This window comes from Botryllus schlosseri, chromosome 4 (assembly GCF_051294905.1).
Source record: "Botryllus schlosseri isolate E-star chromosome 4, Bs_hap1, whole genome shotgun sequence".
NCBI lineage: Eukaryota > Metazoa > Chordata > Ascidiacea > Stolidobranchia > Styelidae > Botryllus > Botryllus schlosseri.
The window spans coordinates 9,644,867-9,660,666 of record NC_137239.1 but is presented as its reverse complement, the minus strand read 5'-3'; the positions used below and the strand labels follow the sequence as shown (position 1 = coordinate 9,660,666).

Here is a 15,800-nt window from a genome sequence, read left to right as displayed (position 1 = left end):
AATATATACGTCGTCCCGATGATACTACAAAGTCGATTACGTGTTGCAATATATTGGTATACGGCGAAAAGTTTTCCAAGTTGAATGGGATTCGCTTTCGCTGTGCACTGTTTCTTAGTATCTGTCTGCGTTGTTGCAATGCCGGAAAATCCATTAGAAATGTCGCACGTCTTCGATAACTCCACAATGTGAAATATTTGTTGAACAAACTGAAATTTTCCGTCCAAAAAGTAAGCAACCCCTACGATTCTCTGAAAAGGCAATCCCGCATTCGACGCCCCCATTACCACTGCAATTGATGACTGAACTACAAATGCGATAAAATGATCTTTCCTTCAAACATCACAGATTGCTTTCCAACGGAATGTATTTTCAGATATAGCTTTAATTGCATCCAACACGTATTTATAACGAGAACTAATTTCATCATAATTTCTTCTCTCGTCGAGACCTGTCGTATCTCCGTAGAATTGTCAAATTCGGTTCTCGCATATTACTCCATGTACAGAGGTAGAGCTTATGTAATTCCATACACCGTGTTTCGGACTAAAAGCTCTTCTCACTTGTACAAACAGGTACTCGTAGGATGATGTAGATCTTGGGTAGGATGGTAACCATTGTAATTGACTTCGGTCTACTTCAATTCCTGATCTGTACAGCACATGTGATGTCTGTCAAAATGTAAAATATGAAATCCAGAAGATAACAGTATGTGTTTTTCTTGGAAATAAGTTGTTTTTAGTGTGGATTGCAAGGATGCCGATAGAAAAGTAATTTTATCGCCTTGATCGTTGATAATTGAATCCACGAGTACGCTCACCTGTTGCCCGTGTTGAACAGATAAGGATTCCTCTGTTAGGTAAATTATCGTGGATCACTGACTCAAATTGATGCTTCATGCCCGTGGTATGTTCGTTGCGAAGCCAATAAGACATAATGGCTGGGGTGTGTTCGGACTGTTTCGGCCGTTGGAACACATGTCTGGGATATGTGTGGACTGGGATTGACTGGCGTTATAAAAAGTATCGGTTTAGGGGAAAATATTGTGATTTGCATATCTTTTCGTACTGGTGCAGCCTAGGATAAATGTTTAGATTCAGCGGATTCTCACCGATTCTATACAACCGTCTCACAAAATTATATGTAATCAGCGAAACGGTTACATTACTGGTAACAATCAATGGTGGAAATTATCACGTTGACGAAAAATTCCAGTCTGACAGCATTGACAAATTTTAGCGTCACTGAATGAATCGAAGTCTGCCAACAAGGGAAAATTTTTTAATGAAACTACTTGTTCAGTTCGGGGATATATAGATTCCAGAGGTGGTCAAAGTAGTCATGAAATCTACTCAAGTAGAAGTAGCGACGAAAAAATCTACTCAAGTACGAGTAGAAGTACTTCTTCCATAAGCATCATAAAACTACTTGAAGTAGAAGTAGAATTGACTGACTTTAAAAGTACTCAAGTAAGTAGGTAGTTATGAAAACGATTCTAATTCGTTCACATGGATTGTAAAAAGGTGCAAATTGAGCTATGCGATAGGTGACGACCATTGACGAGCGATTCGTATTGATGCATACCAGCAGGTATCCAATTTTCGATAGCATAAGTATTCGTCAACATCATGGGATGAAAATGATAGGTATTGATATGGAAATGCAATGCTAATCCACTGTTTTCTAGATCAGCACGTTTTAGAAAATAGCATGGTATGGCACCATTCCCCATATTATAAGGCCCGCGGTTTAGTCGAAGAGCATTACGGAGAAGTTGTATAGGATACGGTGTAAACACTTTGCGCGATTAGTGAACGTTAATAAAAAATATGGTGGACCGTAAAAATGCCATATTGTGTAGCTTTATTTCCAGAAATTAAAGGCATTACTACACTTGCTTTTATACTTCAACATGTATGTTATCCAGACAAAAGAACTGATCATAATTATAACTCAAAGTATATCATACTGGGAATTGAAAGTGAATTATAAATACTACTTCTAAAAGCAGAACATGAATTTCGTGTTTATAGTCCAGAAAGTTTCAAAGGTGGTATGCTAAAACAGCTCTAAAACTAAAAAAAATTCAGAGTCCACTTTTCCAGATTTGGACACGCCATGGACATGCTAAATTACGATATGACAAGTAAATGCTATATTGCGAAAGATCAGTTTCAAACGTTATGATGAGCCATATATACTGTGATGAAATATTTGATATGGACGAAGGGCGACAATGTGGTGTGAACGGAACCACGCCAACCCTCTACCTAAATTATATTCACCGACACTTTCGTGAAATCATACTGGTCACTCCGTATCCCGCACTGCCCGCGAAGCGCGACGAAAATTCTGGGCCTAACTAAACTTTTATGAAAATTAAATGTTGATACTCCGTGAAAACATCCCCGAAATTCCTCTGGCTATCTTCCTGATTGGAAGATTAAACTACTTCTACTTGACTAACTGAAAATAGCGAAAAGTAAGTAAGTAGATCACCAAATATTACGAAGTAGAAGTATGAGTAGCGAAAATCAGATCTACTTGAGTAAGTACCAGAAGTAGAGGAAATCTACTTGAGTACTTCGAAAAAGTAGAAGTACTTCGTTACTGACCACCTATGAAGATTCACGAGAACACATTTTTGTCCATAAGCATTAACAACAACAAGATAAATAATAAATTGGCATAATTTATTGAAATAAGTCGTATTTAAGGTTGCATTTTAAACAAATGGTTGTTTAAAACAAATTGTTTAAAACATGTTTCAATTGCGTTTTTTTAAGTTACATAATTACGCCATAATTGAGTAAATACTTTCCAAAAACATGTTGTATGGCCGTACGGACGATTACCGCGCGATATAGCCGACGTATACGATATTGGATGGTTGGAACCTTCGAAATAGTAGGTTCAACAGCTATGGTACGTAGATTAAGATCATTAGCATGGAGTTAATGCCCTGATGATGATGACCGCCGACCGAAAAAATGCTGCATGACGGTGTATGCCTGGTTAAAGATATTTTGGTTCGTATATGACAGATGTTGGAAGAAGTCTATTTCGTCAAAGGAACTATATTGACCTTATATTTTCAATTGTCAATGTCAATCCACTATTACATCACAATTGAATATTCATGACGTTATGGCTTAAAAAACTTGATTTAAACAAGGGCCTTGTTTAATAGTAATATATAGAATAACCAATATTATTGACAGAATGCAATCATGAAGTTCAAAATATTTCGTGCCCTACGCGACGAAACCAACTGCCTGTAGCAAACGGATAAAATAAATGGATAAATTTTGCGTTTGCTGGCTAGTTTGTGAATCACCAAATACTAGGCTTGTTTCACTGCGAAAAGAGTTTATTTCAGTGGATCTTATTTGCAAAGTGAAATGATAAAATGCTCCGTAGAAGAAGAGGGAACGGAGGGTCAATCCTCCAAGAAGACCAATCCTCCTCATTAATCACTTTAAGGGTGACTAATGACCAGAGGTGGTCAGTAATGAAATCCTTCTACTTATTGGAAATACTCAATTAGTTTTCCTCCACTTCTGGTACTAAGTAGATCTGATTTTCTCTACTTCTACTTCTACTTCCTAATATTTTGTGATTTACTTACTTACTTTTCGCTATTTTCAGTTTGTCAAGTATAAGTAGTTAAATCCCCCAATACGGAAGATAGCCTGAGAAATTTCAGGCTGTTTTCACGGAGTATCAACATTTTATATTAGGTATGGTGCAAACCCCTGAAAGGTTCAGGTTCGTGTGAATGCGAACCTTTTTGAAAGGTTCTGTGTGAACGCGAACGTTAACTTTGTGACGTCACATGACGTCATATTGGTAATTTCAACCCTACATTTCAGTGAAGTGATCTACAAGATACCTAGCGACGACTCAGGTCACATTGTGCCACAATGCTGAAGTACATGCTGACTTTTTAAACGTCACCAAATGTATCAAGTGAAGCAATAAAATGTTATATTAATTCCATAAAATCAATATCTTCCGTCGCTTTGCCAACAATTTCAACGAGAACTTGCAACTGCAAGGGAATATAAGCCAGACCAGACAATGTATTCGGCATCTGACTTGCTACATTGATAGTAAGCAGATTGTAAGGAGGGTTTCAATATACTTGCTACTGAAATTACTGCATAAACAAGTTATACCGTAGCCTAGCCAACACCGCAATCTTTAAGATTTGGTTTTTATGAGACAATAAACATATCAAATCAAGATTGATCCCATACGCCTGCTGGATTTCTTACATTAGACAACGATGTATTCTTTAAAACAATTTCAATGACCGGTTGAATAAGCATCCTTTGGTGACTACATACATGTGGTGCATCTCGTTCTTGATGTTGTGTGATTGCGATTCAAGCTCACAGCAGAGAGTCACTAAATATTCACAAATTGAAAACTGAATATTTCGAGAAAACCGAAGCAAGTAAAATTTTTGGCCATGTGCATGCTCCTTAGTGTTGGTTTTTTATGCTGCCAGCGCCATGCAGAGAGTGGCCCGAAGTTGAAATTCAAAGACTTTAGACCAGGGGTCGGCAACCTTTTGCTAGTCGCGGGCCAAATTCCGAGTGCACAACTTTTTGGCGGGCCGGAATTTTTCTTGATACTATATTTAACGCTCACGTCGGTTTAGTACCCTACATTGCTGCAATCTCAATCATACAAATCACAAAAAGGGCAAAACACATGTATTTACACTTCAACAACGCAGCATAAATGTGACACTTGGCGCAGCATGCTTTGTGAAAGAATTTCAACTTCTAATATTAAGTCAGATGAAGCAACAATCAAACCACATTTTAAATGGGCATTAGAATACGTGATCTTAGCTTGCTCTTCGTGAATTCAATTGTTTTAAACTATTTTTCACATGCGTACGCACATGAGTCGGCGATGTTTGTATTTTCAAGGAAAGTTGCTATTTCGTTTCTCAGTTCATACACTCGTGCAAGGATAGCGGCTTGACTTAATGTGCGAACATGGCAGATATACAGGACATCGCCATATTGATTCTCTGCTTCTAGTAATATATGGGGTAGGCTAACTGTCGGTGATCAAGTTTGTGAGACAAAACCAACTTTCCCCACTGTGTCCAAAACACTATTCAGGTTTGTTGTCTTGGCGTACAATGTCTTCTGGTGAATTAAACTGCAGATGACTAACCTACGGAGGCTGGTTATCTCATATGAAACGGAAAGTTTGAGATTTTGTCATTGCGTCTGAGATGTTCCAAGCGTTTTTGAAGCAGAGGAACCGCACCTTTAATGTCGCACCCTATCAGAGTGGCAACACCTTAAAAAGTATGGTATACCTAAGGTTGGGCGATACTCTACATACATTCTCCCTCTCCTATTTTTAGTACGAGATAGGCTACTAATAAACAGTCTTCGCATCAGTTTTATGGCGTAACAATAGACCAATACGACGTAGGATACTGACATCGTAACAATGTCGCACTGTTACCCAGCAGTGCTGTATAGTGCTGCCCTGCAGGTTGGAACTCATTACGAAACGGCGTGCCGTATTCTTGTGATAACTGATTATTTCGTCGCGGGCCGGACGATTTCGCTTGGCGGGCCGGATCCGGCCCGCGGGCCGTAGGTTGCCGACCCTTGCTTTAGACTAAAGATGTTATCATGAAGTGAGGAATTGTAATATATGAAAATTGTTCATGGTGCAGAACCTACGAAGGTTCGTTTGTGAACGTGAACCTCTGATAATCTGAGGCTCACACCAGTGTTGGGATCAAGTCACCACCTTTGAGTCACAAGTCATATCGAATCATTGCACAGTTTGACTCGAGTCAAGTCAAGTCAATAGATTTTCGAAGGTGACTCGAGTCAAGTCAAGTCACCCGTTTTTGGAGGTGACTCGAGTCAAGTCGGGTCAAGCCAAGTCAAGTCACGAGTCAAGTCACAATTCAAGTCAAATTGAATTTTTGAAGTATGAGTGATGATTCAAAGTCATTACATTTTGCTAGCTGTGTGAACGACAGATCAATTCGCCATTTATCTTGAGAGTCAAATAACGAATATAAAGTTGAATAAACATGAAAAAGGACGTATCGCCCACGCACACGTGGAACTGTACAGATACATGCTACAGTCAGTTTATATCAGCAAAAATATAGTACCGAATACGAAGCCCCGAGAAGTTGAAACAAATTGATATGGTACAATGATCTACATTACCCATCTCCACACATCCGTAAGAATATAAACGCACGTACTATATTTGTTCGATTCAAATCATACAAGAGGGTTGGCAAGCATTGGGCCTTCTAAGAAACAGAGACACATTGATATTAGATTAATCTACATATTAGGACAGGGCTGGCCAACCTTTTCAGCCAAAGGGCCGCATTCGATTGACGAAATTTTGCGCGGGCCACTATTTGCACGAAGCGCGAAATTTTTTCGAAGTTTATAGGTCAATAATATTGTCACTTGACTGTATTGCGGGCCTGCTGTATATCGCTGGGCTAAGTTTGCGAGGACTGGGCTATTCGGCGCATGGACATATCGATATCGAAAGCTGCGACCAACATGCGTCAATCATTTCGTGCCTAGGTTTCATAGGCGACGGTCTTACTGCAGCGCAAATGCAAGGTCGCATGTGTTGAACGACACTTTGTCTCGTGATCGCGAATATAGTTAGACTCAATCTGAGGTGTTTTTCCATTTTCACAAAAAAGCAACAATATTAAAAACAAGAAATCGAGTGACAACATAATTTTTACCTTTGATTAATCTATCGCAAATTATTCGGCTTTATTGTATTGTACGAAGATATACCAATATGTGAATGGTTGATGGATCTGTCAATGCGTCGTAACTGATATTTTAGTCATCACATCTCAAGTGTTGCGGCAAGTCTAATCAAATTTTTGGTTGGCCTTGCAAGTTCACAATCAGTGCAATCCATTTTTGATGGTATTAGAAATTTCGGTAATTACCTCGCGGGCCACTCAAAACCTTCTCGTGGGCCACGGGTTGGCCAGCCCTGTATTAGGACAACGTAAGCTGTGATCGCTTCGTTTGTGGTCAATGTATTTGTGATGTTACAAAGGAAGACCAGTGTAACGTACAATCAGTGAATTACAGGTTGTTCTCACAAGTGACAGCGGCGTATCTCGAAGGATGCGAACACATACAAGATACAGTGATTTGATCGACGCCGTTTACTCAATGACTCGAAATTGACTCCTAAATTATGCTCCGAGTCACGAGTCAATGCGTGTTTCTAAAGCTCCGAGTCAAGTCAAGTCATACAAAAAAGTTGACTCTAGTCATCCCAACACTGGTTCACACACAGAACGCGAACGTGAACTTCACGTTCACACCATCACTATTCATAAAAGTCAAATAAAGCCAATAAATTTTGTTGCGCTTCGTGCATAGTAGTGATGGAGTGACAACTATGTTTTCACGAGAGTATCAGTGAATAAAATGTAAGTGCCGGATTGCTTGGTTCCTCTCACATCGCATTGTCGCCCATATCAAATATTTCATCGCAGTAAATAAGGCCCACCATAACGTTTGAAACTACCGTTTTGCAATCTAGCAATTACTTATCATATCGTAATCTAACAGCCCATTACGTGTCTTGCTAATCTGGAAAATCCAGCTTTTTCGAAAGTTACACCTGTTTTAGCAGATCACCCTTGAAGCTTTATGGACAAAAGCCATGGGTGGTATTTGAATTTCACTGTCAATTCCGAGTATCATACTATGAGTTCTCATTACTTTCAGTTCTTTTGTGTGCAGAACATATCTGTCGAAACATAAAAGCTAGTGTAGTGTAGCCTCTATTTTCCGAAAATTAAGCTACACTAAATATAACTTTTACGATCCTCAATATTTGTTATTAACGTATACTTATCGCGAAAAGTGATGAAACCGTATCCGATACAAGTATTGCTCTTCGCCTAAACTTGACGCTTATATTATGGGGTATGGCGCCATGCAATGATATTCTCCATGCACGGGGTCTTTTAGTAAACAAAGGCTTAGTATCGCATTTTCATATCAATACTGTAATTTGCAGCCCATGATGTGAAACAATGCTTAGTCTGTCGAAAATTGATACCTCCTAGGATGCATCAATACGAATCAAGCTCTCTGTACCTGCCGCATAGCTCAATTCGCAGCATTTGACAGTCCATGCGAACGAATTAAAATTGTTTTCAAACTACTTACTTACTTGAGTAGATTTAAAGTCAGTCAATTCTACTTCTACTTCAAGTAGTTTGAGATGGCTTATTTAAGAAGTACTTCTACTCGTACTTGAGTAGATTTTTTTCGTCGCTACTTCTACTTATACTTGAGTATATTTCTTGACTACTTTGACCACCTCAGCTAATGACCAACGCTATTTGAGGATTGAAGAACTGCTGTTTCGGTCCTTGATACGACACGCAACCATAAAACTGCCTCGACCGAGTAGTATTTCAAGCAAATGTGTTTTGCGCTCAGGTAAAGATCTCAATAATAAAAGAATATACAGCAATATATTTTGGATACATAGATGAGTGGAGCTAGGTTAGTAGTTGAAAGCCTTCTATCTTGGTCGATATCGCAAAATTTAGAAAACATCTGAAACGAGAAGACCATATATTCACTGAATAAAATTACAAAGTAGTCAAAGCGGCAGACAAATAGCGCAACAAAAATTCTCTAGCTTACGAAATGAGACTATCAACGCTAGACTATAAAGATCACCAGAGGTCAAATCGGAGATGGCCCAATAGCCTGATGTAGGGGTCGGCAACCCCGGGCTCGCGTGCCCCAAGTAACACACAAGATAATTTTTTTCTAGGTTGCCAAATGATTTGACGCACACGACCACTCCTAACCCTGTTTTTGCAAAAAATGTTTTCAATGTTGAAGAAGATCGAAGGTGAACGGAAATTATTTTGTAAATCAACATAAAGTTAAGTCTTTTAGAGCAGATTTTATTTGTCTTGAAGATTTTTTCTCCGTGCTTCGCACGCTTTACTGAATCCGGATTTCTTGTTTTATTGTAGGAGTTACACCTCATACCACCACAAATGATATGTATCGAAGAAAAATATGCATAAAATAAAGAAATGGGTCCTACCGTAGGCCATCTTAGTAATGATTGGGGAACGGTATCAAAATATCATAAGAGACCGCCGGGATGCTTTAGTCTCGCGTTTTGGCCAAAACGTTTGATATTGATGTCTTCAGACACCGGAGTGTCCGGCGCCGAATAGTTCTGTGCAGACAAACCAAATTTCTGACCAACTATACTGAGACATCTAACCGACTTGTACAATATTGGGGTGGGTACATTTTTTTCTTGATCAAGCTATATCGTTGCAACAACGCTGGTGCACGTGTCACTTATTGGATACGGTACCGAACATACTACACATGACTGGCGTAACCGATACCATTGTCAGCTACAAATAAACGGTTGGTGGAACTCATTGCTTGAAACGATAAATATGACATAACCAAGAATATCAATATAGATTATCTATTATCTATTATGACATATCTTGGCATGCTACGCACGAAAGGTAGCCTACCCCTGGCCTAGTGAATTCACGACACTATAATAAAATATCCGGTATACAATGAATAGGCATTAGCATTGTTTGTGGGACGTAATATCGACACTCCCTAATGTGTGACTTCTTCATTGGCTCTCAGACTGGGGGCTCGCCCCTTGGGGGGAGTGAAAGCATTTTAAGGAGGCGCGAGGACGTGTGAGAGAAATGATGTTTCTAGAGCTCGGAATGAGTTTGACCTGTGCTGAAACTGACAAGTTTCAACAACTACTATAATGCTGGCTATGCTACAATTTTAAATGCCATAATTGCGTCGTACCATCCATTCACCGATATTAGATTTTCACTGATAACAAACTGAATTCGTGTCGCTGATGATTTTTATAGTCTTTCTGTCAAGCATTTGTGCAGAGTACGTAGAAAGGCACAAAGTGAAGGAGAAATAAGATATTTCATTGTAAAATAATGTCATATGCCACGTATAATATGCCTTTTGAATCTGATAAAAAGGATTGAAATCGAAGTGACTTACAACGTCGAAGTATATACTCAATTTAGACACGTTTTGTATAATGCCCCTCTTAAGAAGCGCATTTTAAAACAGCTTAAAAGTACCCTACTCATTTGAATTAATGTTGCCGAACACCTGTTGTTTTTCCCCTGAAGTAATACCAATTATGAATGTCGTGCGGGATGAGCTAGTGGTGTTTATATTTAGCTTATGGTCTGGGACGTTTGAGCAAAGCTCAAGTAGGGTAATATAGGGTATTCGCCATCAATATTCAATACAGCTAACATATATATATGCTACGTCCTAAGACTCCTAACTTAATATGATTTTATAAATAACAAAAAATGCAAATGAAAAAATACTCGCGCCTGGTGCGATTTAATTCCAGCTCATAGTTATTGCTTTGTGTATAGTCCGAATATCATATTTAAGAAGTCTCCCAACAGTCAAAACATTTCAAGCTGTAAATTATACGTTCTAATTGTGCCCATTCTTTTATTTTGGATATGACGATAAGGGGGGGGGGACTTTTTCATTATCATCTAGTGGACGTGTCTAAAAACGTTTTAGAACCGCTGGATTACTGGATAGAAATCAAAAATTCAACAGGTCGGTGATACTAGAAACACATCTTTCGTTATAATTATTCTGTGCACACGCAATACAGAGATCAATAAGTAAGAGACTACTTACCGAAAGATTATACTTCATTCCCAGATAAAACTCAACGTGCACCGAGCCATATGGCATAATCCTCCGAACCAAGTCCTCTACGGCATTTTGTTGAGCTCGATCATGAAGTTCGGCCAACAAAGCTCCATGCTTGGCGCATTCTGCTACTGCTCTCTCGTAATTCGTAATATCCCTTGATGATGAGAGATAAGGAACAGTGAAACATCTTCCCTTTAAAAGCAGCCCTCCTTGTTTTACGCAGTCAATTTCTGTAAACGTCGCATTCAAAGGTACTGCTCCTCGACAACTTTCTTTTACAAAGATTTGCAGAAAACACTGGTCTACAAATTTCGAAAAATATTTTGCGCCAAAAATATGAATGATTGAACTAGGCTAATTTTAGGTTGTTGAATCCGATTCTGTGCTCAAAATTTTTCTATCACGTCATATTTTTTTCGTGTGAATTTTTTTCATTTTCATAAATCAATCAAATTTTGGCTCTCGTTAGTGGCATCACGGTAAGCATACAACAGCAGCAGATCAAATAGTGTTATTCAAATCATCTATCATGAAACGGGGATTGTTGTAATACAGAATGAGTGAGTTTTCGGTGAACTTGAATCCATTGATTCTCTATCTTCCTTCATTCAGAAGCTCTTTCCGACCCATAAAATAACAATGGGCTACAAATTTCGAAAAAAAAATTATGTCAAAACTTTTAATGATTGATTCAGGCTAATATTAGGTTGCTGAATCCGATTCTGTGCTCTGATTTTCTTTTTCACGGCAGATTCTTTCGGTATGTATTTTTCTCAGTATAATAAATTATTCAAATTTCGGCTTTCGTTAGTTACATTACGGTGAGCGTACAACAGCAACAGATCAAATATTGCTATCGAAATCATCTGTGATTTTGGGACCTGGGTTGTTGTAGAACAGAATAACTGAGATTTCGGTGAACTTGACTCCAGTTGTTCTCTATCTTCTTACGATAAGGACCTCTTTTCGACCCATAAATTTATATGTGGATGCAACTATTGTTAGTCGGTAGCAGTTATCATCTTTATATACCAATCTTAGTTTGAAGATTGTTATTTGTAGCTCTATACCAGTGGTTCCCAACGTGGGTGATATCGCCCCCAAGGGGGCGATTTGGCGGCCTAGGGGGGCGAAAATGACGAAGAGGGCGATAGGGGGGCGAAAATGGACAAAGGGGGCGACAGGGGGCGAAAATAGCGAAGGGGGCAATAGGGGGGCGATGACGCGTTAAAACGGCTGTATAGGAGTCCAGTCGGATAAATGAACTTTTTTTTTAGTCAACCCGCCGATGACTATAGATTGTATACCGAATTTTCGGTTCACAAAATATGGGGGGCGATGATCGGCGTTGAGCTTGAAAAGGGGGCGATGAGTCGAAAATGGTTGGGAACCACTGCTCTATACCTAATTTAGTTCCCTGTGTAATCTATTTTTATACATCTGTCCTGCAGACTTAATCGGTCAGTGACTGTTTTGTGACAGCATACTGCTCTTTCGTAAAACGTAAAAGTTTGCAAACAATAAATATTGTATTGTTGGTATATTATATAGAAGTGAATTCTTCAATTCGGTACATCATTCAAATATGTGACCCTTCTTCAAGCTTGATTTGAAACATTAAAAGAAACAGGCTGTCTTATTTTCGAAAGAAAAAATTGCTTATCATGAGAACGTGAAATAATTTGTCATCATTAATCTCCGCCTGTACTTATAATGCTAATTCTAGTAAACTAGAGCTGGTCGAAGTGATCGGCGTTGCTACTCAAGTAGCACATATAACGCCCTGCATTTCTACTCAATTACAAGTAGAAGTAGTAATTTCTAAGACACGTGAAAACTATTTCAAGTGGCAGACGAAATGAAAGGTCTGAGAGTTACTAAAAGTCAGTAAATATCTAGGTATACTTGGTCGGAGGAGGGTGGTCGCCAGGGTTGTAGTGACTCGAGTCATGACTCGACTCGAGTCCGAATCGAGTCACGATTTTCTGATGACTCGACTTGACTCGAGTCATTTTTTTCGAAATCCGTAAATGACTCTACTCGACTCGAGTCAATCTGTGTATTGACTCGACTTGGACTCGAGTCATTACGCATGACTCGAACCAAGTCATATGACTCGAGGCTCAGACTGCCAGGAACGACATTTCATTGTAATTTCGAAGAATAGTAAAGTAAACACACTATTGAGATTTCGTCTAATGGTACTGATACTTGAAAATGCAGCCAGAAACAGCTAAAAGTGAGGAAAATTGGTGTATTATAAATGCGAACCATTCGATATCACCAAACATAGTTATAAAAAGTGGATTTAACAAGACTTTAACTGGAAACTGAGCCTTCAACATATTGACTTGGACGCGGACTTGAGTCATAATACCATGATTCGGACTCGACCCTCTGCTCACTTACTTCGACTCGGACTTGACTCGGTGTTGAATTGAAAATGACTCGACTTGACTCGAGTCAAAACTATAAAAGTGAGATTGACTTTCAACAGTTAGTCGGACGTGGCTACATACGAAATCGTTGGATGTATCGTCGCAGCCAACGCAAAATGACGATAATGACACCACCCATGGGCAGAAACTTCGAAAAAATATATTCATTTACCGTAATTCAGAAGCTATTTCCTTCGTTTCTTATGACAATTTAACTAATGATAGTGGTGCAATATTATCCTTGAACTACTTTCTACTTCACAAAAACCAAATTGCAAACGTAATTAGTTGATCGAGAATACTGTTCAGGTAGATGTTGAAGTAGTTGTAAAACATTGCCACTTCCGTAAGTACTGCAAGTAGCAAAAATGTACTTGAGTACCTCTAAAAAGTAGAAATATACAGCATATATAATCTCATAAACGTGATGTGATAGAGCAAAAATAACGTTAGATTCGTATTCAGCGCACCCAAATTAGATGTAATTTACTTAAAGAAGTCCTGGCGCAAAAATCGTGTAGACTAGTGAAATTGAGTTGTGTTTACTATGGCGCTGCTCTCTGTTGAAGAAAATTGAAAGGTAACACGACATCAGTAATTTGACTGCTGCAAACGCAAATACGTTCACATCAGACAAACACAGGCCGATATCTTGTTTGATATGACACACTGCGCTATACTTGTAAAAAAGGGCCGTAACCGAAGCATCGTAAATTCTCAATTGGTTGTGGAAAGCTCAATGGAAGACATATAATTGATTCATTATTTCCACCCCGATAACCCAGTTTAGTATATCCGCGAGGTCGGTTGCTTTATCCTTGACGATGGAACGAAAAGCATATACCGAATTATTTGAGAATCGGAACTGAAGTTAGATTGACGCATGTGTAAACGCACTGCTGACAATATATGGAAAACAATTGCCTAGACCAGGGATAACTTTTTTGGATATCTATCGATATGGTTACGGACGTTGACATCAACTAAACCATTATTCAAATAGAATTGCCGGTATTGCACAACTCATGATATCTGAGTACCAGCAAATCATTGGATGCTGAAATTACAGTCTGCATTTTGTGCGCTGACGTTGCCGGAACTGTAAAATGTTTACTCAAATCATGGACGCATGTAGGGGTAGGCCTATATCGAAATGTTAATAGACAACGACGTTCGATAGCGAATTCGAGACAACATGCCCGCGATTATTGCCGCAATCCGAGTTGAACACTGCTACATATCTTTATTCCATACCTGATGTTAAGATTGACAGATGTCTTGAAAGTTCACCAATTGTTGAGTTTAGTCCGGCCAAGTCTAAATTGTAGTTAAAGTTCATGAGTTATTCAAAGTTTTGGGTGGCGCAAGGTTAGATATATTCTTACATGTATTGACTTCAATATGGATAGCTTCCTTTATCCTGTGGTAGTCCACTGTTCCTGGCGGACCATGGTTCCCGGGCATACCTTGCATTCCTGGAAATCCTGGTGGCCCCATCTTTCCAGGAGGTCCCTGTTGTATGTCATACCGAGGTCCCGCTTCAGCTGATACGCCTTCTGTGAATACATCTTCAATGTTCTTGCAAACAAAATGTTGTTGCTTGCTCGACACAAAGCGCAAGCACAATGCAAGGATGGGGATTAATCTCCCAATATTCTTTGCCATGGCCTTGCAATGTACAATAATTACCTATTGAAACCAAAACAGTTATTAGTTCAGCCCGCAGTTATCAAATCCAATACAGTCGATTACACTGTCCTCTCAGTGTATAAGGGCTGATGGTCAAGCGTTAGAACCTAACGTCGAATCTCGAATTTATTTAACGAAACTTTCACGAACGGATATATTTTCACATAGAAATCAGGAAATTTTGCAATTTTCAATTTTGAAAGTAAACGTCGGCAGCGACGCGGCTGCTTCTCGTAGTAGGCTAGCCTATACTGCGTGCAGCGATATCAGGGGCAGTCATCCCGTAGCCCGCGGACCACATGTGGCGTGCGAGAAGGTTTTGAGTGGCCCGCGAGGTAATTCCCGAAATTAGATATATTATCAAAACTAGAGTGCACAGATTTTGAGCTTGAAAGGCCAACCAAAAATTTAATTAGTCTGGCAGCAACACTTGAGATGTTGATGACTAAAATAACAGTTCCGTCGCATTGGCAGATCCATGGACCAGTCACATTTTTTGGTAGATCATCGTAAATTACGATAAAGTAGAATTCTCACGCTTCGCACAATATGTTATCGCTCGATTTCTGGCTTTTAATATTGTTACCCCCTCCTGAAATGAAAAAAGAGACTAATAAACCAGATTGAGTCTAACTATATTCGTAGGCACGAGAGAAAGTGTCGGCCAATATGCGACCTTTCGATTGCGCTCGCAGAAAAACCGTCGATGATGAAACTTTTGGCAGAAAAGGATTGACGCATGTTGGCCGAAGTCTTCGATATCGATATGCCCAAGCGCCGAATACTTCTGACCTTGCAATCTGAGCCCAGTAATATAAAGCAGACCCGCAATATACTCAAGTAAAAAGGTTATTGACCTATTGCCCTTACCTATGTATAAAAT

General features: G+C 39.2%; 2 protein-coding genes across 4 annotated transcripts in view; one reads left to right on the top strand and one right to left on the bottom strand.

The window, feature by feature from the left end:
• The window catches only part of LOC145438075 (uncharacterized), a 103,392-nt gene that overhangs the window by 28,836 nt on the left and 58,756 nt on the right, over positions 1-15,800 (top strand). The window lies entirely within an intron of this gene.
• Positions 375-14,929, bottom strand: LOC145438083 (uncharacterized). Its single transcript, XM_080315478.1, has 4 exons — positions 14,614-14,929; positions 14,483-14,545; positions 10,773-11,020; positions 375-671 (listed from the first exon to the last, which is right to left on the bottom strand). The coding sequence occupies exons 1-4, from the start codon at positions 14,891-14,893 to the stop codon at positions 474-476; spliced, it is 789 nt and encodes a 262-aa protein (XP_080171604.1). The 5' UTR covers positions 14,894-14,929; the 3' UTR covers positions 375-473.

What these genes read in the sequence shown, in the direction of transcription:
- LOC145438083 (XM_080315478.1), bottom strand. Translation starts at nt 14,893, where the DNA reads ATGGCAAAGAATATTGGGAGATTAATCCCCATCCTTGCATTGTGCTTG. An exon ending in TCTGTCAATCTTAACATCAG is followed by an intron (nt 11,021 to 14,482) that starts GTATGGAATAAA and finishes CGACGTTTACAG; the next exon opens with AAATTGACTGCGTAAAACAA. An exon ending in GAATGAAGTATAATCTTTCG is followed by an intron (nt 672 to 10,772) that starts GTAAGTAGTCTC and finishes ACATTTTGACAG; the next exon opens with ACATCACATGTGCTGTACAG.